This window comes from Pagrus major, chromosome 21 (assembly GCF_040436345.1).
Source record: "Pagrus major chromosome 21, Pma_NU_1.0".
Classification (NCBI taxonomy): Eukaryota; Metazoa; Chordata; class Actinopteri; order Spariformes; family Sparidae; genus Pagrus; species Pagrus major.
The window spans coordinates 30,708,858-30,721,227 of record NC_133235.1 but is presented as its reverse complement, the minus strand read 5'-3'; the positions used below and the strand labels follow the sequence as shown (position 1 = coordinate 30,721,227).

Below are 12,370 nucleotides of genomic sequence, written 5' to 3'. Positions count from 1 at the left end.
CTGACTGTTGACACGTGAACTGACTGTTGTCACGCATGAACTGACTGTTGACACGTGAACTGACTGTTGTCACATGAACTGACTGTTGACACGTGAACTGACTGTTGACACGTGAACCGACTGTTGTCACGTGAACTGACTGTTGACACGTGAACCGACTGTTGACACGTGTGAACCGACTGTTGACACGTGTGAACTGACTGTTGACACGTGAACTGACTGTTGTCACATGAACTGACTGTTGACACGTGAACTGACTGTTGTCACATGAACTGACTGTTGTCACATGAACTGACTGTTGACACGTGAACTGACTGTTGACACGCATGAACTGACTGTTGACACGTGAACCGACTGTTGTTACATGAACTGACTGTTGACACGTGAACTGACTGTTGTCACGTGAACTGACTGTTGACACGTGTGAACTGACTGTTGACACGTGAACTGACTGTTGACACGTGTGAACTGACTGTTGTCACATGAACTGACTGTTGTCACATGAACTGACTGTTGACACGTGAACTGACTGTTGACACGTGTGAACTGACTGTTGTCACATGAACTGACTGTTGACACGTGAACTGACTGTTGTCACATGAACTGACTGTTGACACGTGAACTGACTGTTGACACGTGTGAACTGACTGTTGTCACATGAACTGACTGTTGTCACATGAACTGACTGTTGACACGTGAACTGACTGTTGACACGTGAACCGACTGTTGTCACGTGAACTGACTGTTGACACGTGAACCGACTGTTGACACGTGTGAACCGACTGTTGACACATGTGAACTGACTGTTGACACGTGAACTGACTGTTGTCACATGAACTGACTGTTGTCACATGAACTGACTGTTGACACGTGAACTGACTGTTGACACGCATGAACTGACTGTTGACACGTGAACCGACTGTTGTTACATGAACTGACTGTTGACACGTGAACTGACTGTTGTCACGTGAACTGACTGTTGACACGTGTGAACTGACTGTTGACACGTGAACTGACTGTTGACACGTGTGAACTGACTGTTGTCACATGAACTGACTGTTGTCACATGAACTGACTGTTGACACGTGAACTGACTGTTGACACGTGTGAACTGACTGTTGTCACATGAACTGACTGTTGACACGTGAACTGACTGTTGTCACATGAACTGACTGTTGACACGTGAACTGACTGTTGACACGTGTGAACTGACTGTTGTCACATGACCTGACTGTTGACACGTGAACTGACTGTTGTCACGTGAACTGACTGTTGTCACGTGAACTGACTGTTGACACGTGAACTGACTGTTGACACGTGTGAACTGACTGTTGTCACATGAACTGACTGTTGACACGTGAACTGACTGTTGACACGTGAACTGACTGTTGTCACGTGAACTGACTGTTGACACGCGTGAACTGACTGTTGACACGTGAATTGACTGTTGACACATGTGAACTGACTGTTGTCACGTGAACTGACTGTTGACACGTGAACTGACTGTTGACACGTGTGAACTGACTGTTGTCACATGAACTGACTGTTGACACGTGAACTGACTGTTGACACATGTGAACTGACTGTTGACACGTGTGAACTGACTGTTGTCACGTGAACTGACTGTTGTCACATGAACTGACTGTTGTCACATGAACTGACTGTTGACACGTGAACTGACTGTTGTCACATGAACTGACTGTTGACACGTGAACTGACTGTTGTCACGTGAACTGACTGTTGTCACATGAACTGACTGTTGACACGTGAACTGACTGTTGACACGTGAACTGACTGTCACATGAACTGACTGTCACATGAACTGACTGTTGACACGTGAACTGACTGTTGACACGTGAACTGACTGTTGTCACATGAACTGACTGTTGACACATGAACTGACTGTTGACACGTGAACTGACTGTTGACACGTGAACTGACTGTAGTCACGCATGAACTGACTGTTGACACGTGAACTGACTGTTGACACGTGAACTGACTGTTGTCACGTGAACTGACTGTAGTCACGCATGAACTGACTGTTGTCACATGAACTGACTGTTGTCACGCATGAACTGACTGTTGACACGTGAACTGACTGTTGACACGTGTGAACTGACTGTTGACACGTGAACTGACTGTTGTCACATGAACTGACTGTTGACACGTGAACTGACTGTTGTCACATGAACTGACTGTCACATCAGTTCAAAGGTGACAACCTTCTTTCTGCCACATCTATAAAACATGTCAACATACGACATTTGCTGTGTCACATGTGGATCAGAACCTGCCCGTCTGTGAGAGCAGGACTGTGACAGCCTCGCCTGGTTTGAAACAGAACTATATTAATAATAATATCAATAATAATAATCAGTGTTGTGGGACAATATAAACACTGAGCAGGAAGTTCTGATGGCTGCAGGAGACAGAACCACGTTTATAATCTGATAACTTTAACAACAGAACACAGGAAATGAGTCTGAACAGTTTAAAGGACAAACAATGACTCTGACTGACTGTGGTGTGTAAATATCAGAGGTCAGAGGTCAGAGCAGAGGCAGTCACACCTGCAGCTTCCTGACACATCGACCTTTAAACAAAGCTCAGTGTCCACACGCTGCTCAGACCTGATCCGACTCAGAATGAGCAGAACCACGTCCAGCACAGGGCTTTTATACAACAAACACTGACTATAGTGTTTCTTTGACTTATTCAGTCGGTCAGTTCTCATCGTCACAGACTCAAGAGCCAACATCTAGAAGTGATGAGTTCAAAGCCCCGACGCCTTCTCAGGGCCGAGAAACCAGACTGTCATCAGACGCAGGCCAACGACCTGAACCTCTTCTCCAACAGGCGTGACCAATCAATAAGTAACTCCTGCTCATCAATCATTTGTGGTGGCTGATTGGCTGATAACCTTCTGTCAGGACCACGTCAAGATCAGAATCAGAAATACTTTATTGATCCCTGAGGGGAAATTGCTTGAGTTACAGCTGCTCCATTCAAAGTCCTAGAAAATATATAAGCAAGAATAATAAAAATAGAATACAATATAAGAAATGTACATTCTACTAGAAATATATCTCTCTATATATACAGTGTAATAACTAATGCTACAGTTGAAACGTGGGTTATTGTTATAACATTATTTGGTTTGGAGTCGTCGTGTTGACGCTCAGAGAGGAGCCGAACAGTCTGATGGCCACAGGCAGGAATGACTTCCTGTGGTGCATCTTGGTGGATCAGTCTGGTGCTGAATGTTCTCCTGTGGCTGGCCACCACGTCGTGGAGCGGATGGGAGCCTTTGTCCAAGATGACAGAGAGTCCAGCTCCACTCCCACAACGTCACTGGCCTTGCAGATCAGTGTGTTCGGTCTTTTGGCGTGGAGGGAGTTTAAGCTTTTTGTCTGATTTACCTTCGTCCTCTGCATCATCACTGTCTGCCAGTGTTAAGCCCAGAGCAGAATCTGAACCGGATCTGTTCCAGCACCACAGAGCTGCTGCACATGATCAGAGGACTCAGAACAAAAGACACATCTGTAGAAACTTATTCAAACACAGCTCAGATACGGAGGCCTGTCATTAGCTTTGTGAGGGAAATTCTCTAATGTCCGCTTATTATTCTGATGTTTTTCTTGCATGTGAAACTTAACGAGTATAGAAGATGTGTGAGGAGTGAAAACACTGCGTCTGTGGGCCTCTCATGGTTCATGTCATGTGACAGCTTTATGGTTTCAGAGCTCAGTGATAGGGAGGGCTCAAAAACCTCACATAGATAAGACAACAGACAAGGAGTCCAAGGAGTCCACGGAGTTCATCCTGGAGTATTTTTGTGACGTTTCTGTGTAACGTCTCCTGTGTATGTGTTCTGACAATGGTTGATGTATGAAACATTAATTATGGGATGTACGTGCATGTTAAAGGTATGTTGACCTGTGGAGAAAGTGGAGATGATGGAGTGTTATTTTAACCTTGTGACTGTGTGTGCTGGGTTCTGTTATAAAGGCTGAGGAGAGAAACTTATTTATATACTTTATATACTTTATACTTTATATACTTTATATACTTTATATACTTTATATACTTTATACTTGTCTGTCTGTGTACAGACACAGACAGACAGACACACAGACAGACAGAAAGACAGACACACAGACACACACACAGACACACAGACACACACACAGACACACAGACACACAGACAGACAGACAGACACACACACACACAGACACACACACAGACACACAGACACACACACAGACACACAGACACACAGACACACAGACACACACACAGACAGACACACACACAGACACACAGACACAGAGACAGACAGACAGACACAGTTAGTTTGGGCTCCTTCATGCACTGCAGCTGCACGGACTCCTCAAGTGATCCCATGTTATCCAGCATGATGACCGTGTTCAGTAGCTCTGTCAGAGCTGTCAGCTGTGGTACCGTGGTGTTCTGGACCTCCTGCTGCAGCGTTCAGAACAAAATCACATCTTTTCACAAAGAAACAAACAAACACAGAGACGTCTCACTGCGTTTCCTGCCGCTGCAGCAGATGAAGGTCACACCTTCAGTCCACAGTCGAGCTGAGAAAGGTCACATCATCTTCATCTTCATCTTCATCTTCATCTTCATCATGGAGGTCGTCCACTCGCCTCCGACAAACAGGCAGTCAGTGTTACATCATGTGAGAGAACGTCAAGGAGAAGTTCAGAATAATACAAATATTTTGTTTGTTCGTCATGAGATTAATTATCCTGCTGCTGACGGATCAGAACCAAACACTCATCATGATTTACTTTATTTCATCTGATTTTATGAAATATGGAAAATGATCTTTGCACTAATGATGAAACATCAATAAACATCTAACAGCTGCATTATGACTTAATGACATCACCACCATCATCATCTTCATCATCTTCATCTTCATCATCACCACCATCATCACCATCATCACCATCATCATGATCATCATCACTATCATCATCATCATCATCAACACCATCACCATCATCATCATCATCATCATCACCATCATCACCATCATCATCATCATCATCATCATCACGATCACAATCATCATCATCGTCATCATCATCATCATCACCATCATCATCATCATCACCATCATCATCATCATCATCATCATCTTCATCATCAACACCATCATCATCATCATCATCATCATCACGATCATCATCATCATCATCATCATCACCACCATCATCACCATCACCATCATCAGTCCTGTTCACATGCAGGTGTGTGACTGTGTGCAGAGCTCCTCCCTCTTTGAGACTCACTGATATAAAGGAGAAACAGCTCCAGAGCTTCTGACTGAAGACAGTCAGTCTTCAACATACACAGACACAGACAGACACACAGACAGACACACAGACAGACAGACAGACACACAGACAGACACACAGACAGACAGACAGACACACGGACACACGGACAGACAGACACAGACAGACAGCAGCTCTGCAGGACCATCAGGTGAGACAACCATATATTTTGTATTATTTATCTTTGATATATTTTTATTTAAATCGTTAGAACAAGATCAACCTGTAGGAACCTCTGTGGGAGGAGATATGTTGTGTACATGTTGTGTCTCAGCCTCCTGTGTGTGTCCTCAGATGTGAAGCTGTGTGTGTCCTCAGACGTGAAGCTGTGTGTGTCCTCAGACATGAAGCTGTGTGTGCTGCTGTGGCTCGTGGTTCTTCTCGCCTCCTTCCTCCATCACTCTGCTGACTGTGGACCAGTGGACGCTCCCCCCGGCCTCCGCCTGCTCCTGCCCAGACCGCTGCTGCTCCACCTGGGGGAGGAGTTCTCCCTGCGGCTGGGTGGAGGTGGAGGATCCTCCTCCTCTGCTGCTGCTCCAGACCTCCTCTCCTCTTCTTCCTCTTCATCCTCGGTGGTGAGCCGGGCTCTGCTGCAGCTCATGCAGCGCCTCCTGCGGGGCCGGGCGGAGCAGCAGGAGGAGGTGGAGGAGAAGGGGAAGAGGTCCGAGGAGCCTCCCATCTCTCTGGATCTGACTTTCCACCTGCTGAGGGAGGTCCTGGAGATGGCCCGGGCCGAGCAGATCGCCCAGCAGGCCGACAGCAACCGCAGGATGATGGACGACTTGGGGAAATGAGTCGGACCCACAAACTGTTCACGAGTTCATGATCTGCTCAGATCATGTTTCAGGTTCTGCTCAGATCATGTTTCAGGTTCTGTCCCAACATTTAAACTGTTTCACTCATTACAGCCACTTGATGAATGATTGATTGATCTTTGTATTTATTGATGGAACCTGTCAATCAGCAGCTGTGTGAATATAAACTTTGATCTATAAAGTTTTTAAAGACACTTTTTCTTCTTCAGCTGAACATCTTTAACGTCTCGAATCAAAATGAATTGATCGGATTATATTTTTAATATTTGAGTTCTGACGGCTGAAATACGATCTGACTGGTCCGAAGTCGTTCTGGATGTTTGAATCTTGTGTTGTAATAAATCTGTCAGAACCTCAGAACAATTTTAGATTTACAATAAAACTGTTCAACGTCTGCTGCTTCAGACTCTGATTGGCTGACTCAAAGCGGCTGCTGGGCCACCGTACTTTACAAACACACTTCCTGTTTGTTTGTGTATTATTGACTGTGATGGTTCAACAGTCCAACATAAATTAATGACTCTAATAAATTAATGTATTTGTTTCCTAAGTACAAAAAAAAAAAAAAATGAGTCCAATGGAAACACTCTGGTACTTGAGTAAATGTACTTAGTTACATTCCATCACTCATTAAGACATAAAGGTTCATTCAATCCAACTGACGTTAGAGTAAAACTGGACTTTTATTGAATGGAGTCTGGTGTCTTTGTCTTCACCTGAGAGGAGAACAGGATGATTTTGGGTGAAGCCGCCCTTTAAAGCAGACACATCTGTTTCATAATAAAACAACAATTTATTCGACATTCGAACAGAAAAGAAGCTGTTTAAAATTCAGCCGTCACATTTGTGTCAGAACAAACTTTACAAAATCTGATGGAGGAATTATTATCTGAAGTGACTCGTCACAGACACGCTGTTTATTAAATCTGGAAAAATGTGACTGAAGTCTGGCAGACGCTGTCTTCACTTCTGGTTGAGCCAACTGAAGGAGAAGACATGTCTCGCTCCGTCTCTGTCCTCCGACTCACTCTGCTGATCAGACTGAACCTGCAGAAGACGTTTCATTAGTTTCAGTTAATAATCCTTTGAAAGCAGAATTCAGATTCTTTACTGTTTGATCTTTGTTCTGTTTCATGTTTGACTTCAGCTGACAGCAGTTTAAATATCACAGATTTCCCAGCAGCACTTGAATGCAGTGTGTGATGTCATACCTGTGGGGCGGGACTGGCGGTGGGGAGTGGGAGAGGGGGCGGGGCCTGGCTGGACGATGAAGGGGCGGGGCTTTTTGTCTGTGCAGTGGGGGTGGGTGGAGCCTCAGAGGGTCTCTGAGTGGGCGGGGCTGAGAGCTGAACACCTGCAGGCTGAACAGGTGACAGAGGAGGCTGCTGATTGGCTGAGAGTCCTGCTGTCGTCCCTCTGACCTCCACTGCTTCATCTTCATCATCATCATCATCGTCATCCACTGACAAGACAACACAGTGCTGTAAATAGCTCCATGCTAACAAATTAGCATACATATAGCCATGATAATATTAGCTCCACGCTAATATATTAGCATGTTCCATAAAACACATTGAAATGCTAATATATTAGCATAAATTGTGCTTAATGACATACTGATTCATAATAGCTCCACGCTAACAAACAGGCATATGATAACACATTAACAAGCTAACATATTATCAAGCATTTATGCTTGATGAACAAACCTTGATGCTAATACATTAGCATATTCTATGATAACATGCAAACATATTAGCATACTGTACACTAAATGACAGTAGCTCAAAGCAAAGATATTATTGTGTATCATACTGAAATAATAGCTCCATACAAACACATTAGCATTATTCCACATTAGAATTGATTATGCTAAATGATCGACCATTAACACCATGCTAGAGCATTAGCTTAATGCTTACATATAACGAAACATTTTCTATTACTGTAGCTCACAGCTAACACGTTAGCAAACATTATACTGAATGATAGTAGTTCCATGCACACACATGAGCATGCTAACACTTTAGCATCTCCCCACTCAGTAGTTTAGTGCTACTAATGCTAAATGTTAGGACCTGAAAGATAGAGAACTATGCCTGGGCAGGGCGAAACCAGAGGAAACTCTGGTGGAGGCCCGTAGCAGTCCTGACGTGTCCGACCTGGGTACAGGGCCGAAAGACTAATGGAACCATCTAGTAGCTGGTTCAGGATCGCTGCAGCTCAGAGTCTCAGTTTGATCTGGTGGAAGTGAATGATTAGAGGCTGAAACAATCTCAACTATTCTCAAACTTTAAATGGGTAAGAAGCCCGGCTCGCTGGCTTGGAGCGTGCAATCACCATTTTTTGGGTCCTAACGTTTAGCATGCTAACATCTGTGTGTTTATTTGTATGACGTCTGTCTGGTCTGTGATTGGACGGTCAGATAAAGACTTCCTGTGTTTCTTACATTTCATGAAGTCGATGCTCATCAGCGCCCTCCTCTGACGATCAAAGTTAGCCATGAAATGCTCCATTTTCTCGTAGCCGTGTTGGACTTGATCCAGCTGAGACGTGTCGGAGCTCTCCACGATCCTGACGGTGAAGCAGCAATAGTTAAACTCTGCAGCGATAATAACGTGCAGTCGTGTTGTTGTTACTGACACTCACCTCTGCAGCAGAGGCCTGGTGGCCTGCAGGACGAGACGAGACGACACACTCAGTTATTGTCCAGCATTATATTTGTGGACTTCATGTCAAACAAATAAATGATTCATTGTGTTTTTAAAAAGTGGAACATGGTTCAGACAGACAGGTGAGGACAGGTGAGGCCAGGTGAGGACAGGTGATGACAGGTGATGACAGGTGAGGAGAGGTGAGGCCAGGTGAGGAGAGGTGAGGACAGGTGATGACAGGTGAGGAGAGGTGAGGACAGGTGAGGACAGGTGAGGAGAGGTGAGGACAGGTGAGGACAGGTGAGGAGAGGTGAGGACGGGTGAGGACAGGTGAGGACAGGTGAGGAGAGTTGAGGACAGGTGAGGACGGGTGAGGACAGGTGAGGAGAGTTGAGGACAGGTGAGGAGAGTTGAGGACAGGTGAGGACGGGTGAGGACAGGTGAGGAGAGTTGAGGACAGGTGAGGACGGGTGAGGACAGGTGAGGAGAGTTGAGGACAGGTGAGGACGGGTGAGGACAGGTGAGGAGAGTTGAGGACAGGTGAGGACAGGTGAGGAGAGGTGAGGACAGGTGAGGACGGGTGAGGACAGGTGAGGAGAGGTGAGGACAGGTGAGGAGAGTTGAGGACAGGTGAGGACGGGTGAGGACAGGTGAGGAGAGTTGAGGACAGGTGAGGACAGGTGATGACTGGATCAGTTTATCTAAAAACACCCCGGTGCGTTCAGGTTCACCTGCAGGAACACGGCCATCTCGGACTCGTCCAGCGTCTGGATGGCGTTCTCCACCAGCTTGGCAGCGTTCTCCAGGTGTTCGCTGTGCTTCCTCCTCAGACCTCTGATGTAGTCCAGTTTCTCCTCCTGCTCAGAGTTGATCCTCAGGATCATCTCACCTTTCCTCTCCTCCAGCAGAGCGAACAGGTGATCGAACGTCTCACACACCTTCGACTTCTGTCTGCGTCCGTTTTCCTTAGAAATTATTATAGATGATTATCGATGATTATAGATGATTATAGAAGATTAGAAATGATTATAGATGATTATAAATGATTATAGATGATTATAGAAGATTAGAAATGATTATAGATGATTATAAATGATTATAGATGATTATAGATGATTAGAAATGATTATACTTTATTATAGATGATTATAAATGATTATAGATGATTATAGATGATTATAAATGATTATAGATGATTATAAATGATTATAGATGATTATAGAAGATTATAAATGATTATAGATGATTAGAAATGATTATACTTGATTGTAGATGATTATAAATGATTATAGATGATTATAGAAGATTATAAATGATTATAGATGATTAGAAATGATTATACTTGATTATAGATGATTATAAATGATTATAGATGATTATAGAAGATTAGAAATGATTATATATGATTATAAACGATGATAGTTGAGTATAGATTATCATAGATGATTATAAATGATTATAGATGATTATAGATGATTATAGTTGATCATAAATGATTATAGATGATTATAGTTGATCATAAATGATTATAGATGATTATAGATGATTATAGTTGATCATAAATGATTATAGATGATTATAGATGATTATAGTTGATCATAAATGATTATAGATGATTATAGATGATTATAGTTGATCATAAATGATTATAGATGATTATAGTTGATTATAAATGATTATAGATGATTATAGTTGATTATAAATGATTATAGATGATTATAGTTGATTATAAATGATTATAGATGATTATAGATGATTATAAATGATTATAGATGATTATAGTTGATTATAAATGATTATAGATGATTATAGGTGATTATAGATGATTATAGTTGATTATAAATGATTATAGATGATTATAAATGATTATAGATCATTATAGAAGATTATAGTTGATTATAAATGATTATAGATGATTATAGTTGATTATAAATGATTATAGATGATTATAGATGATTATAGATGATTATAAATGATTATAGATGATTATAGTTGATTATAAATGATTATAGATGATTATAGATGATTATAAATGATTATAGATGATTATAGTTGATTATAAATGATTATAGATGATTATAGATGATTATAAATGATTATAGATGATTATAGTTGATTATAAATGATTATAGATGATTATAAATGATTATAGATCATTATAGATGATTATAGTTGATTATAAATGATTATAGATGATTATAAATGATTATAGATGATTATAAATGATTATAGATGATTATAGATGATTATAAATGATTATAAATGATTATAATATAGTTTGCATACAGAACCAACCGATCCACAGAGGACGCCATTGCCACCACACTCCACCTCACACTGTCTCACCTAGAGAGGAAAAACACCTATGCCAGAATCCTACTTATTGACTTCAGCTCAGCCTTTAATACGCTCATTCCACAACAACTGGTGGAAAAGCTGAAGATGCTACAGGTGGACACTGGCACCTGTAACTGGATTCTCGACTTCCTGACACAGCGGCGGCAGGCAGTCAAAGTGGGCAGTCAAACATCGAGGACCATCTCAGTGAGCACAGGCTCTCCTCAGGGCTGTGTTCTGAGCCCTTTGTTGTTCAGCCTGCCGACCCAAGACTGTGCTGCCAGACACAGTACCAACCGCATCATCAAGTACGCTGACGACTCAACAGTGGTGGGGCTCGTCAGTGACAATGATGAGTCTGCGTACAGGAGGGAGGTGGAGCTGCTCACTGCATGGTGTGAATCCCACAACCTTGTCCTTAATGTGGACAAAACGAAGGAGATGGTGATTGACTTCCGGAGGGGTGGCAGACAACATTCACCAATAAACATCCATGGTGCTGCTGTGGAGAGGGTCAGGAACGTCAAGTTCCTGGGAGTCCATCTAGCTCAGTGCCGGATTGGCAATACGGGCAAACCGGGCATTGTCCCGGTGGCCTGCGAGGCTTTCTGGCCTACTGGCCTGCGTTATTTTTATTTATTTTATTTATTTTACGACGTGAAATATAATAACAATTTAACATACCGTTGTAGGCGAATGACGGTATATAAGCCCTCCTATTGGTGCATAAACTGGTAGCTCGGCCCATTGTTCATGACTGATGTAGCTGCTGGACCAATGAGCTGAGGGCAGGGTCTGCCCGGCAGGTCCCCTCACTCTCGGGCTACAAGGTGCCTGTAAAAACAGCTAAGACCGAGCGTGATAAAAAGTAGTTTATAGTAGCTTATCTGACCATGGATGGCAAAAAGAGAAAGGGTGGCGCTGAAAGAGCTAGGGACCAAAAGAGAATGGCCCTCCAGGTGGATGCTGCAAAATGTAGAAAAATATTCGATATGTTTGCATCTTCTGGACGCGGAGATTCAACATCTGCGGCAGCTTCAAGGGGCGGAGAAGGTCAACAGGTGGACCCGGGGAGCACTACGGCCATGATCACTGTGAGTATAATTGATAAACTGCAACCTAACTGGTTCATAAATCAGATATCTGTGTAAGACAGAGATGGACATCTGTCACACATGTCTCTGTCATCACTCAG

The 12,370-nt window shown here is 43.1% G+C and overlaps 1 protein-coding gene across 2 annotated transcripts in view; it reads right to left on the bottom strand.

Annotated features, from left to right (window-relative positions):
* Window positions 1-6,848: 6,848 nt before the first annotated feature.
* The window catches only part of trim55a (tripartite motif containing 55a), an 11,873-nt gene continuing 6,351 nt past the window's right edge, over window positions 6,849-12,370 (bottom strand). For both annotated transcript variants that reach the window (XM_073491925.1, XM_073491924.1), the window contains exons 5-9: window positions 9,570-9,803; window positions 8,834-8,856; window positions 8,634-8,758; window positions 7,396-7,646; window positions 6,849-7,231 (exon numbers count right to left, since the gene is read on the bottom strand). In XM_073491925.1, coding sequence (XP_073348026.1) covers window positions 7,148-7,231; window positions 7,396-7,646; window positions 8,634-8,758; window positions 8,834-8,856; window positions 9,570-9,803 — 717 coding nt within the window. In that variant the 3' untranslated portion in view covers window positions 6,849-7,147. The remainder of the gene's footprint in view (window positions 7,232-7,395; window positions 7,647-8,633; window positions 8,759-8,833; window positions 8,857-9,569; window positions 9,804-12,370) is intronic.